This window comes from Mastigoproctus giganteus, chromosome 3 (assembly GCF_048544385.1).
Source record: "Mastigoproctus giganteus isolate SK-2022 chromosome 3, ASM4854438v1, whole genome shotgun sequence".
NCBI classification, from domain to species: domain Eukaryota; kingdom Metazoa; phylum Arthropoda; class Arachnida; order Uropygi; family Thelyphonidae; genus Mastigoproctus; species Mastigoproctus giganteus.
This window is the reverse complement of record NC_143577.1, coordinates 81,864,471-81,879,101: the sequence shown is the minus strand read 5'-3', so window position 1 is coordinate 81,879,101 and position 14,631 is coordinate 81,864,471. Positions and strand designations below refer to the sequence as shown.

The 14,631-nt window shown below is 37.3% G+C and overlaps 1 protein-coding gene across 1 annotated transcript in view; it reads right to left on the bottom strand.

Moving 5' to 3' along the window:
• Positions 1 to 3,123: 3,123 nt before the first annotated feature.
• Positions 3,124 to 14,631, bottom strand: part of LOC150088116 (ubinuclein-1-like) — a 195,229-nt gene continuing 183,721 nt past the window's right edge. The window contains exon 10 of the mRNA XM_090370027.1: positions 3,124 to 3,253. Coding sequence (XP_090226153.1) covers positions 3,124 to 3,253 — 130 coding nt within the window. The remainder of the gene's footprint in view (positions 3,254 to 14,631) is intronic.

Below are 14,631 nucleotides of genomic sequence, written 5' to 3'. Positions count from 1 at the left end.
CATTACTCAGTCAGAAAGCTGGATATCACTCAGTCAAAAAAAAAAAGCTGGACACCACTGTCACTAAAAACAGTTATGAAAGTAATGTCAAGCATCAGATAGCAGTTTTTTTTTTTATCAAATATACAGGAATATCAAATGTAAAAGGCATCCATAAAATCTCCTTTACAAATAATGAATAAGGTACACGATACAAGGTAACTAATGAATAAGGTAAAGGCATGAATAAGGTACATGATACAAATCTTAAACCACTTCCAAGTGATAAAAGATATTGTCAAGTTTTTAATCACAATCAGAAAATGTGCATGCTATAGTAGATGGCAGTATAATTGCAAAACTGTAACTATGGAGAAATTACCAACAAAATTCCATTCTGTTGTCTATCAGTGGCTACTATATGAGCTGTAAGTTGCATGGTTTCATCTTCAGATGGTGATATAACATGTTACACACTGTTGACTTTGACACTTAAGCTCACATCTGGCATTTCACATGGATTTCCCTGAGCTATGCATAAAACTTCCTCAATCAGCTCCACTGCACCCTCACTAACTTTTGTTCAGCCACAAACTCTGCCAAGATGATTGCATGAACAAGCATTGTTAAGAATTTTCCATACAATTGCATAACTGTGTGTCTATTTGGACACACAGTTATGCAATTGTATGGAAAATTGCAGTTATTGCATAACTGTGTTTCTTTTTAAATTGTGTTTAAAATTTATGCATAACAGTGATGGCAGGCTACAGCTCACTGAATCAAAGTATGCACTATGCCTTCTTGTGGTTGGTAAATTCAGAGACAATTAGAGTTTTGTGATTATGTTTACATCTACTGCAGAGCACAATATACCAGTTGGTGAATAAAAACTTGAAGACATCCTTTATCACTTGAAAAAAGTGGTTTCAGATTTGTATCCATGTGCCCTATTCATACAATAATGTTTTAGTTTTGTAAAGGTTTGTAGCCATTCTGTATTTGTGTCCCCACCCTATTCAACAATGCCCTGGCTACAGTGTAGCCAGGGCATTGTTGAATAGGGTGGGGACCCACTGTAGTACCCCTGAAGAAAAGGAAATAGAAATTTGCAAAGTCACGGCAGACCTCAGGAAATGTGGATACCCCCAGAGGGTCTTGGACAAATATATTCATAGGGTTGAGTCCAATCGTAGGGAGTGGCCTGCCCCTGTGGCTACTGCATACATTCCTTACTATCCGGGCCTTTCAGAACGTATTGTACGGGCATTGCGGGAGTGCCAGACTCGCTGTGTGCAACTTCCGGGTCGGAGGTTGCACACAGTGATATCCCAAGTTAAAGATCCCGTAGCCCAGGACCATACTAGCAATGTGGTCTACGAGATTAAGTGCCCGGATTGTGAGGAGTGTTATGTGGGGGAAATGGGCCGACGTTTAAAGGACCGTCTGGGGGAACACACGACCGCTATCAAGACTGCTAACTATGCGAGGTCTGCTGTGGCAGAGCATTTCTGGGAAAAGCAGCATCGGATCTCCCCTGAAGACGCGGTCATTACCGACCGCGCCCATGGATTTTGGGAACGCAAGTGGCTCGAGAGCTTGCGAATCGGTTCATCCAGTCACAATACTATTAATAGGGACAGGGGGATCCGTTTACACCCCCTGTTTGAGGCAGTTGTCCTCAGAAGGGATGACCGTTTCTGTTTGACACGCTCCCGAGCCACTTCCATTTCCGATACGCGCATGGAGAATGTAGATCATGTGTCTGATGATCACGTGCATGAGTGCCATGGACCGGCTACTTAAGGATGTGTTGTAGCACTGGTAGTATGCTGAAGAAGGAGACGGCAGTTCTCCGAAAGCTCCAGATTGTATGTTTTATCGCTTTTAACCTAGTTTATTTTAATTAATTTTATTGTTTTTAACTATATTTTAACTATAATTTAATCAGTGTTTTATTTTATTTGCATCATATTTCATTGTATATTATTTCATTGTATAGTAAATTTTTAGTTTAATTCCTGGCTGGTGTCTATCATTAATTATTATAGTACCTATTAAAATGTCTGCATCCATATTAGAGGGTGTCCGTTTAGGAGAGGTTGTCTAACGTATAATTTCTAATACTTCTGGCTGGGACTCATACATCATACATAAAGACATCATGTAACAATTTCAATAAAACATTAATCTGTAAAACTATTTATATTAAACAGTAATTCCACTGATTTTAAAAAGTCATTATATGGTGTAAATGGATCAATGTTGTTAGTATTTATTAAATCTAACCATCTGTAGATAGAAATGTTGCGTCCATAATCAGTTCGAAAGCTCAAATAAAATAATTTGTGAGGAGCTTTATTATAAATGTAATGGAGCAATTCATTATTTAAAATAGTATTGTTTATAACGTTATATATAAATCTTAACCCAATTATAATTTTTTGATGTTCTAATGTGTTACGATTTAGGTCACGTAAGTAATTGTGATAATTTAGACTATGATATTCAAAGGTGTTATCTTTTAAGGTGATTAAGTTCTTTATTGCTTTTCTTCGAACTGTTTCTATTTGTTCTATATATGTTTTTTTTTAAACATATATTAAATGCTTTTCTTTTAGAACCGCTTGCAGTTGTCTTGCAGTAGAACCGCTTACAGTTGTCTGTAGTGGTGTCTTCCAATTACAGACCTCAACGATTTGCTCTCACTAAACATTATCATTATTTTATCTTTACTCCTAATAATGATACTTCTACTACATATTGTTATAACATCATCACATATAACATATTTCATCACATATAACATTAATATGTGATGAAAGATGGGAAAGATCATTACTTTTATACTCTTTTTTTATTATTATTTTTTTTTATTTAACTGGAATATTAAATCAAAAATGTAAAAAATATCATGATATTCAGAATCTAGGCGCACTGAGAACTGGACTGGCTGGGTAATGACCCCACAATCAGAGCATGGGATAAATGAAAGTCAGACAATTATAATAGCATGAGTGAATTCACTTGTGAAATAAATGTGGATCAATGTAAACTGAAATGAAAGTCTAAAACCACCTGTAACTCTTATAGGTTAATATTTGTATACCATTCTTTGAATTATTTTGTTCATTAATTGTGAAATTACCTTAATTTGTTATTCCATTCAAACTTTTTTCTAGGAAATCTTGATATTTGCTTCTCCTCTCCATTTCTACTATCTTCATCATCACTCTCACCATTACTGAAAATTTCACTTGCCCTATCATCATCTCTGCAATAAATTAGAAAAATCAATGTCAATTAACAATAGAGACAGCTTGTAAATTAAATGCTTCTACTTTTACAAACAGAATTTTTTACAGCAGAACTGATTTTACTTTATAAACAGTTTAATTTTAGTCTCAATTAACATCTAGCTCAAATAAAAATTAATTCATGCTGAAATAAATTAAAAAAAACAAAAACATTTTTTAAAAACAAATTCAGCATGTGAGATGGGAAAGATCATATTCATCACACGCCAACTCAACACACTGTAAAACAATAAACCTACTTGAAGCAGGTTGTCAGTGTAATGTTCAGTCAGTGTGGTGTGAATAAACACTGAAAATAAAAATGACAGTAGGAGTATGTTACAGTCAATATGACTGTGATGAGATGAGTATCACAAAGAATTAGACAAACAGAGGATTTAAATTTTCCAAATATTGACAGAAACTTGTGAGCTGGTAATGCACTCAGCAGCAGAACATTTATGGATTTATTGGAGGACTTTTCTATACCAATGTTTTAGAGAGGCGACAAGGGAAAGTTACATTCTTGATCTGATTATCAGTGATGACTTTTTATTCATTAAAAATATTCAAGTAAAGTGAACACTAAGTGGCATTATCATAGTATACTGATATAGATTGTTATTGATGTAGGATTTTAGGAGCATCAGCAACTAAGGCCATATTGCTACATGTACGAGGTGTGACAATAAAGTTTCGAGAATAATTCATTTAAAAATTTTATTCTGAAAATTATACAGATGTTAAGGTCATCGCCTTCAAAGTAATCCCTTTCAGACTGTACACACGCATTCCAGAGTAGGATCGTAACGTTTCTGGTACTCACTTTCTGGTATCTGTTTTAATACCCGCATTACATTAATCTGAATTTCAGAAACCAACTGAAAATGCATTCTTTTCATGACTCCTTTTAGTCGAGGAAATAAAAAGAACTCTTTCACTACAATGGCAGAATGTGCGGGAGCATTGTCATGATGCAAAATCCACGACAAAACAATTTCAGGTCAAACCCAGCTGACTCGCTTGCGAAGCCTTTCCAAAACGTGAAGGTAAAATTGTCGACTGACAGTTTCATTAGGTGGAACAAACTCTTTGTGGATAATTCCTTTTCGACCAAAAAAGCAAATTAACATGGTTTTCACTTTTGACTTTGATATTCTTGCTTTTCTGGGTCTTGGCGAGGACGCTCCCTTCCATTGTTGACTTTGCCTTTTTGTTTTGGGGTCGCAAGCAAATGCCCAGCTTTCATCCCCTGTAATCACGCGAGATAGCAAATCTGGAACATCTTCAATGCTTTCCAACATCTCCTGAGAATGTCGCAACCAAATTTCTTTCTCCTCATGAGAGAGGTTTTTCGGTACCAAGCTTTGCACACACTTTCCCCATCAACAAATTTTCAGTCAAAATTAATCTAACACTTTCCCGATTAATGTTTAGTTTTTCGACAATCATTCTTGTGGTTAACTGCCTATTGCTTTGAATAAGATCATGCACATGAACAATGTTTTCGTCATATCGAGTCGTGGAAGGATGCCCTGAATGCTCAGCATCTTCGATGGATTCACATCCTTCTCAAAACTGTTTTGTCCAATTGAAAACGTGTGGTTTTGACACAATATCATTTCCATAAACTCTGGTCAACTTTTCATAAATAACTGTTGACAATTCACCACTTTTCACCAAGCATTTTATCACAACTCTTTATTCTAAATTGCATTCCATTTTTCAAGTAACAAGGAACTGAAACGTGTCTTGACATGAACCAACTTGTACAATGACTGAAACAACTGATGACATTTACCCTATACATGCAGGTAGAGGGGGATTCAGGCTACACAGCGGGTGGATGTAATGGTTTACAGTACGGTCACTTTGACAGAAACATTATTCTCAAAAATTTGTCACACCTCATATACTGTTTGTAAATTGTGTGTTCTGTGGTCGATTTTCTGGTTGCTGGACAAAAAACCCATAGTTTCCAGGAGGAAAAACTATGCTACCCTCGCATTAGATTGATTAACTAAGCCACATTGTCAAAAAGGCCCATAAAAATTCCTCACATCATCGAAGGGACTCAAACTTTGGACTTTTCTGCCTGATGTGGGGAGGATGACAATTCTACCAAATGTGCTACATACAAGGATGTGTACTGATATAGCATTTAACGATAACTACTGTCAAGTACAAATTTTTTTTTATTTATTTTTTTTTTTATTTGGTAATTGTTGGCGCATTGGCTTCTGTGGCCATAATGCACCTTCCAAGGTTTTTGCAGTACTTTGATCCAAGCCCGAGACGGGATTCAAACCCGCGACCTTTGGGTTGCTAAGCAGCACTTTACCCACCCGACTAGCCCGGTCGGCATCAAGTACAAAAGGTGACAATTTGTTTTCACATAGACAATTATATGGTCTTAATTTTTAAATTCTTTTCAGATGAAAAACTGATGCTGTTAACAAACAAATTCCAAATGTGAAATGTTCGGCGAAGTAATCATAGAAGCTATTAAGCATTTCATAACCAACTATGAGATACTGTTCAAGGTTCAAACCTTAAATGGATGTCAGGTGAACTGATGAGGCTAGTGGAAGACAAGAAAGTGTATGGATGATTACAAATTATCAGGGTACGCAGAACCTACAGTAAGTATAAACTAGTTGCAATCAAGTTACTAAAAGGGAGGGAGTTAGGCAAGTTAAAGCAGATTGGGAAATCTTCTTCTAAGACCACACAGAAAATATCAAAGATTTCTTTACTATATTAACATTTTAAAGAAAGGGATGAACCACATTTGTCCACTGGATGTGAATAGCATAACTTACTGATGATCTTATACAACTTGCTGGCAAAATAAATATTTTTCACCTGCGTTCACACGTGAAGTTTTCTGGGAATGGAAGACCAAAAGTATACCTAATTCTGACTGTGAGTTAAATGATTTTACGATAATGAAAGGAAAGAGAACCTGAGGAAGCTAAAAGTAAATAAGACGCCCAAGACCCAAGCATCAATAGAATTTATCTGTTATATTAAATAAAGCAGAAAAAGAGAAAAGCAAACCTTCGGCTATAATAATGCAAGATCCCTTTGATTCAGGGACTATATATACAGACTGGGGATGTTTAAATGTCTCTCCCCCTCTCTGGTTCATAAAGGGAAATCAATGAACAAAGTGCATAATTACACACCACTTCAGTGTGAAGGAAAACAGTGGAATCAACATTAAAGGAGTAAGGCAAGGTAAGTTTGACAAGGATCACAGTACATATGGCAATCATAGCACAGATTTGTTAAAGAGAGAATAATCTCTGAATAACCTGATCAGTTATTAGCAGGTAACTACAAAGGAACTAGATGCAAAAAATAATTTTGACATCATATACTTAGATTTCAGAAAAGTTTCTGATACTATTCCACATGAATTAAATTGGAAGTGTCACATTGGGGGCGAGTTAGGATAAAGGGATAGTTCAGTGACAGGACAAACAGAGTAGTTATTAATGGACATTGTATTTTATGGACTAATATTGTGAACGGAATCCTACAGGGTTTATTAACAATACTGATGTAGCATATGAAGTTTAATGTCTAATTTTGATAATGATGCAGAAGGCTGTCAGGATGGCCAATGACAGGAATCATGGTATGCTATTACAAGACTTAGAGAAATTAGTTAAATAGGCTGAGAAGTGGCAATGAGGTTTAACATTTACAAATGCAAGATATTGCACATTGGTAGCAATTATCCGAGAATAACAACTGGGTAGTACAACCCAACTGGAAAAAAGACCTAGGGGTAACTGTACATCTCACATGAAGTGCTTTGAACAATGAAGATAGGCTGCTAGGGCAGCTGATATGGGTTCTGTTAATGATATATGGGAATTTTTCAAGCAGGAACAAAGGATTTTTTTTTTTTCTCATATAAAGTAATGGTTAGGCCACATCTGGAGTACTGCACAGCCTTCATATGTAAATGTCTTAGAATGGATACAGAGAAGAGCAACAAGATTTAGACCTTTCCAATTAAAAAATACCAGAGCTTTTAGGTGTCCTTATAAATAGAAATCCATGGTATTTAAATCCTGTGAGCATAGCAACCATGCGGTAAGCCTGTCTTGATCACGCTACCAAATAGGATAATTGGTGTTCAGAAAACTGCAGGCAGCAATGCTGAAATATGGGGAGCCCCTTCACACATAAACCACATTGTGTTCTCCTGTCTGTAGTGGTACATTTTCGATTAATGCAGGCGAATTATTATTTTTCAAAAAATCACTAAATGTTGCTGCTTAGTCTACACAGAAGTACACAAGGTCCAATCAAATAGCCACCAATGATATCATAGCAAACTTTGATAGCCAAGTGTTGATGATGAAAATTGACAATAACATCCCTGGTAAACTGCACATCATCCGTAAATATGAACTCACACAATGGAGCGAAGATCAACTCATGGTTGCATAAATCACTGACAGAATGCAAAGTATATTGGAAAAGCATGGAAAAATCACCTCTGCCACCAATGTTCTTTTGCTCTATCCATAATTTCCCTCAATCTGGTTCAGAATCTCTACTTCTAACTCGGGTACCTAGATTTACATCCAAACATGGTGGCATTCACAGATACAAATAATCATTTTCTCTAAGATGACAATCAATGGTTTTGCATATCCACCATTTCAGAATTTGAATAAAAATTCATCTGTATGTCTATAATGAGATGAGATAAAAAAAAAAAAATCAGTAAATGAATAGCACTTCAAACTATATCACCAGCAATACCACAGGCTATAACTCAGCAAGAAAGCATTTCTGGAGTATGTTCAAATGAATTTTTTTTTTTTTTTTTTTTTGCAAATTTACTCCCCAGCTATGGACAGACTTTTTGAAATAACTCTGCACAAGTCCTTGGCCTTGAAAGTACTGGACAAGTCATTGTAGGGTTCTCTAAATGTAGATATTATAATGTAAGACATTAGAACAAATGAATTATTTGCATGTCAATGATGAATGTGCAAAATGCCAGCTCCACATAACCCAGATAAAGATTAATAACAAAGATCAAACCCTGCATTATGAACTGTTATTAAAATTTCAAGAATAGATGCTGAGTACAAATAAACTACTAGTTCCAATGAAAGGGACATTCTAGTCTAAAGTAACATATAACAAAGACACTTTATAAATGCAGTTAAAAAGGTTTTATCTTAGACACTTTATAAATGCAGTTAAAGGTTTTATCTTGTGTCACATGACAGGATTAGTAAATAACTGAGTTGTAAACTGGAAAAACATTCACAGATTGTTTAAGAGTACATGCAACCATTGTGAAACACCTTGATAAGTGATTTTAAGTTCTCTGTCATAGATGAACATGCTAAAATGGGAATTTTAACACTAAACAATATCAGTTACAACAAGATACTCCCAACTAAAATGTTAGTAATGAACTGATTCCTTACTGAAGAGGAAAGGAAGCAGTTGATCTGACAAAAAAAAAAAAAATGTGTTCATGGAATTTTATGAATAAAAAAAAAAAGTTTTAAAAAATCAGTATCTTTATGCAAACAAAATTAAAAATTGCTTCGAAAAAAGAATTTCCCTAGTAAAATATTTTTTGTATGAAAACCCAAAACATGAGAGGTATTAGAACCTATAGTACTTAGTACCGTGCTTGGGTTGGAGGTTGAGAAGATGAAAGAAGATATTTTTTGACATTAGACTTGAACTTCTGTAGACTGTAATTTTCAGGAAATACGTATGAAGGAAGGATGTTCCATAAAACGGCAGTTGGAATGAATAAACAAGAAAGATGAAAAGTTGGTTCTGTGAGATTGAAGTTGGACAGTAAATGGATGTTGGCTGGTGGCGGCCCATGTTCGGACTGTTTTGAAAGAGAGAGCAGGAATTATAGAAGACAATTCAGAAGAACAGTGCCCATGGAACAGTGCCCAATTCAGAAGAACAGTGCGCACAGTATGTCTATGAGACAGAGAGTGGAGAGACTCTGTAAGAGAGGAGTCATTAATTAACCTAACTGCCCTCTTCTGAATGGAATCTGAAAGCCTGAGAGAGGTTTTGGGGGCACTGCCCCAGATGTGGGAACAATATTCCAAGGTAGGGCGTATTTGTGATTTGTACAGAGTGAACAGCTGTTTGGAAGAAAAGTAATTAGCATTAGTAGAGGCATATGATGCAAGAAAGCAAGCTTATTCAGCATCAGCCAAAAAAAAAAAAAAAAAAAAAAAAACACACACCACTCCCTTTTCACCCCTCCGTTCGTTCGAAATACCTGTCCAGTTGAGCTTTAAATTTGTTTAGGCTATCAACTTCAACAACAAGTGATGGAAGTCGGTTCCACCAACCAACCACCCGATGGCCAAAGGCAAATTTCCGCACATCTATCCGACATCCGTCCTTCCTCAGTTTGAATTTATGCCCTCTGAGGTGATTATTCTGAGCAAGATGAAGAATCCCATTGGCATTGAGCATGCTCAAACCATTCAAAGCCTTATACACCTCTATCAGATCACCTCGCCGGTGCCTAGTCTCCAGACTCTGTAATTTGCAAAACTTAAGCCTTTCTTCGTAAGAGCAACCCTTTGTTCCATTCACTAATCTTGTTGCCCTTCTCTGTACCCGTTCCAGCAGCTCTACATCCTTCTTGAAATGAGGCCTCCAGACCTGTATACAGTACTCAAGATGTGGCCTAACCATTGCCTTATACAAGGGAATAATCACCTCCTTATCCCTGCTAGAAAAATTCCTGTATATCATTGACAAGACACCATGAGCTACTCTTGCAGCTCGTCTGCACTGCTCAGAGAACTTCATATCTGCCTGCACAATTACCCCCATGTCCTTTTCATTCTCCACCACTGTCAGTGTAGTACCGCAGAGTTGATACGTTGCTCTGGGGTTACTGTTTCCCACATGTAGTACTTTACATTTGTCAATGTTAAACTTCATTTGCCACCTCTCAGCCCATCTGTTCAACCTTTCCAGATCCTGTTGCAGCAGCATAGCGTCAGTAGTGTCCTTAACAACCCTGCCAACCTTTGTATCATCTGCAAACTTGGACATTAAACTTCATATCCCATCATCAATATCATTCATAAACACCGAAAACAACAACGGACCCAACACTGAACCCTGAGGAACTCCACTAATAACATTAGTCCACGTTGAGCAGTGTCCATTGATTACCACTCTCTGTCTTCTGCCACTCAACCATCCCCTTATCCATAGCAGCAGTTTGCCTCCAATGCCACACTGCTCCAATTTGTGCAGCAGTCTTCCATGTGCAACAGTATCAAAAGCCTTTCTAAGATCCAGATATATAATATCAAAGTTATTCCCTGCATCCAGTTCTTTTGTGACTACATCATAGTATCCAATCAAATTGGTCAGGCAAGACCTGCCCTTAACAAAACCATGCTGCGTCTGAGCTATAACTGAATTCTTGTCTAGATGATCCTGCAGTGCTTCTTTAACCAGTGTCTCCATTAATTTACCTGGAACAGAAGTTAAACTAACAGGTCTATAATTACTTGTGTCAGCCTTTGATCCTCCTTTGTGAATTGGGGTTACATTTGCACATCTCCAGTCTATGGGTACCTCCCCTGAGTCCAGAGCAGTAAGTAATGCCGAGAACAAAAGAGAAAACCAAGTTTTTTAGATGCAGAGGGAGCAATATTTGTAATATGCTTTTGCCAAGAGAGATTAGAAGTCAGGGTAATTCCCAAAAGAGATATATCATTTTGCCTAGAAATCTGAAAAATCTTTTTTGCAAGATATAAGACAAGACTGAGTTTTAGAAGGATTGAAATCAATTAAGCTGTCTTTGCCCCACAAGAGAATTATCTGGAGATCGGCATTTAATGAATTGGTAGTGGATATTTGAGAAGTTGAAGCTGATTGAGCAGAGCAAGGTTTTTCAAAATGGAAAGTGGAATGCAATGTGCTATCATTGGCAAAACTATGGATAGGATTTCCAGTCAATGGAAGAAGGGCATTAATATACATGAGGAAAAGCGTGGGGAACACCAGCATTAGTGGAGAAGTTAGAAGACAGAGAGAAATCTGGATAACCAATTACAAAAAACAGTTGGCAAACCATAAGATGGAAGCTTGTTTAGAAGACCTTTATGCATAATGCGATCGAAAGCCTTTGAGATGTCAAGAGCAACTGCTTGTGTTTCACCAAACTTTTCCATTGAATTTGTCCATAAATGGGTAACATAAGCTAGAATATCACCAGTGGATCAATACTGATGGAATCCATACTGGCGATCGTTGATCAGACAGAAGGTTTCTAGGTAGTTAGCGAGTTGGCGATTAATTGATTTCTCCATTAATTTAGAAAGAGTAGAAGTAATTGCAATTGGACGATAATTGGATGGAAGGGACTTGTCACCCTTTTTAGGAACTGGCTGGATACGAGAAAATTTCCAAGCAGAAGGAAAAACATCTTTGGAATAAGAAAGTGAAAAAAGGTGGCAAAGAACAGGAGTAAGTTCAGGAGCACAGGTTTTGAGAACAAGTGGAGAAGAAATACCATCAGGACCCGGAGCTTTCTCAGCATCAAGATTTGTCAAAATCGTTCTGACATCCTTTTGACGGAAGACCACAGGAGGCACTGAATGGAGGGTGTTGGGAATGGTGGGAGGTGTTTTACCAAGATCATTAATGTTTGTTTGTTATTTGGTTTGTAGGAGCATTAGCAACTAAGGCCATATTGCTCTGGGGATATGCGGTAGTCATTCCCTGACCTTTCCACATCCTCTGTATTTGGTGGTCAAGGGCTCGAACCTTGGTCTAATCAAGAAGCATGTGCTATACACTGCTGCTCCTGCCCACCTGGCTACGGAGGCACCATGATCATTAATACATGAGTTGGAAGAAAAAATGGGATGCTAGCAGGTTAGGCTTTATCCTTGGCTGAAGTGACAACAGAACACTCTGGTTTTGACAGAGGTGGAAGCAGAGTTGGGCAAAAGTTGCGGCCAATGGCATTGGCAAGAGACCAGAATGCTCGGCTACCATTAGGGCAAGAAGCAAGTTTTCTACTCCTAGCCTGTTCGAAATCTAGTTTGGACTGATTAATGACTGCTTTAAAATTGTTGCGAGCTTTGGTGTACGCAGAAAATGAAACTGAAGAATTGGAAACAAGCCAATTACGATATGCAATGTTCTTCTCTTGAACAGCCTTAGCACATTTATTGGAAAACCAGGGTTTAGATAAAGGATGAGATTTTAAAGTGGAGTGTGGAATAAAGGATTCCATTCCTACAAGAATAATTTCACTGACATGATCTGAGCAAACATTGACATCAGAAGTTTTGAAACAGTAATCCGACCAAGGAAAAGAAGAAGAATAGAATACTCGCAGGTCATCCCATTTTGCATTCTTGTAATGCCAAACAATACGAGGTTGAGACAGCCACGAGATAAAGGCTCCATTGGAGAAGAGACAATCACCAAGTTGTGATCTGAAGTACCTAAAGGAACACTCACTTCGACTGTGTACTTAGAAGGGTTGTTTGTTAGAAAAAGATCAAGGTGTTCGCTGTATGGTTAGGATTGTCTTGTATTCTTGTAGGTAAATGAAGAATCAGTGCAAGGTCATTAGAAATTGCAAAAGCCTCAGCATCTCGACCAGCTGGGTTGGTGTGACTAGAAAACGGAAGCCAGCTGGAGTTGTGAACATTAAAATCACCAAAGAAAATTACCTCACTGTTAGGAAAGTTGCAAAGAGAGAAAGTCAAGTTGCAAAGACAGAAAGTCAAAGAGCTCCAAGTGGTTAGTGGAGTTGGGAGAATGGTAGAGCCAACAGATGAATTTTACACTATGAGGTAGAGAGATTTTAAGCCAGAGAAGATCGAAAACAGGAAATTCCAAATTACCAAGTCTCTGATAGGGAATATCAGAACGGACACATGCACAAGTACCACTTTTGAGGTGAAAAGAATCATACAGCGAATAATTTGGGCAACTGAGATGAGCAGTAGTTGAATCAACTGATAACTGAGATTCTGTCTGAAATAGTGCATGGGGTTTGGCAGACTGCAAGTGGAAATAGACATTGTTGAGATTAGAATTGAGACCATGTATATTTGCAAAATGAACTAGGAAGTCTTTGGGAGTTTTAGATCTTTTCGCAGATAAGCTTGCTCTATTAGTTTGACAATTCGTGGTGTATTTAATAGTAAGAAAAAGTGGAAAGGGGGAATGCTGTATGAAGTAATGAAATTTTTGGATATGGCATACACATGGTAAGAATACACTCAGATCCTTGACATAATGTGGTCTCGATAATGCCCCCCACATACACACTACTTAGACTCCCTCCAGTCACTATCTGGCAGAGTAGAGGTAGCAAGATTATACTCTAGCTGATCCGGAAGCTTCCTAAAGAGTTACCAACAGGTTTGGTCCAGCGTACTAACTAGCAGCCGGCCTGCAAACACCGTTTTAGAGCTGTACCCTTTAAATGTAAGGAAGATTGGATCTCGCCGTGACGTTCATCATAACCTCAAAAGTCATCAGTCATACTGCATGATGGAAGAGATGGGGAAGGGTTGACTGGAACTTAGCTCTGGAGACTAAACATGGGTTCCACCACTTCAAGCCTCCAATAAGCGAAGTGGTGGTATTGCACCGGTTGATGAGAATCATCTACCACCTAGTATCACATGGTAACACAGAGGGGCAGAAATTCTCCATGTCATGCGAGCGCCACAAAAAAAAAAAAAAAAAAACCTCGACCCCTGCTTACATTGGTTCATACCTGGGTTGTCACCTGCAGTGTGCTTGTGCATGGAGGTTATACCAGGATTACTAACAGTCTTACCATCATGAAGGTGCAAGCAGAGGATTTGGCTGTCACAGACTATCCGGACTTTACCGAAATTGGGTCTACTTGACTTGAATGTCACCCGAATATCAGTTCCCATCAGCATTTCAGATATATATGGCCCTATTGCTCATTTACTTATATTTATATTTAAATGTAATTAAATGAAACATTTATAATTAAATTTATAAATTTATAATACACACATTTACACAATTATAATTAAATGAGACACTTTATACAGAAATACCATATAAAGAAAAAAGATAAATAATGAAATCTCCAAGCTATAACTGTGGAATAGATGTATAAAACAAGTACCAGTACTTGTAACCATAACCATACAAGAAAACTTTCACAAGGTTCAGTATTAAATGTCTGGTACAATGAATATGAATCAAACCAGATACAAAATTTAAAAAAAAAAACATATAGTACTAGTACTGATATCGGTAAACATAATGCAAGAAAGCCAGCTTATACAAAATCAGAAAAAAA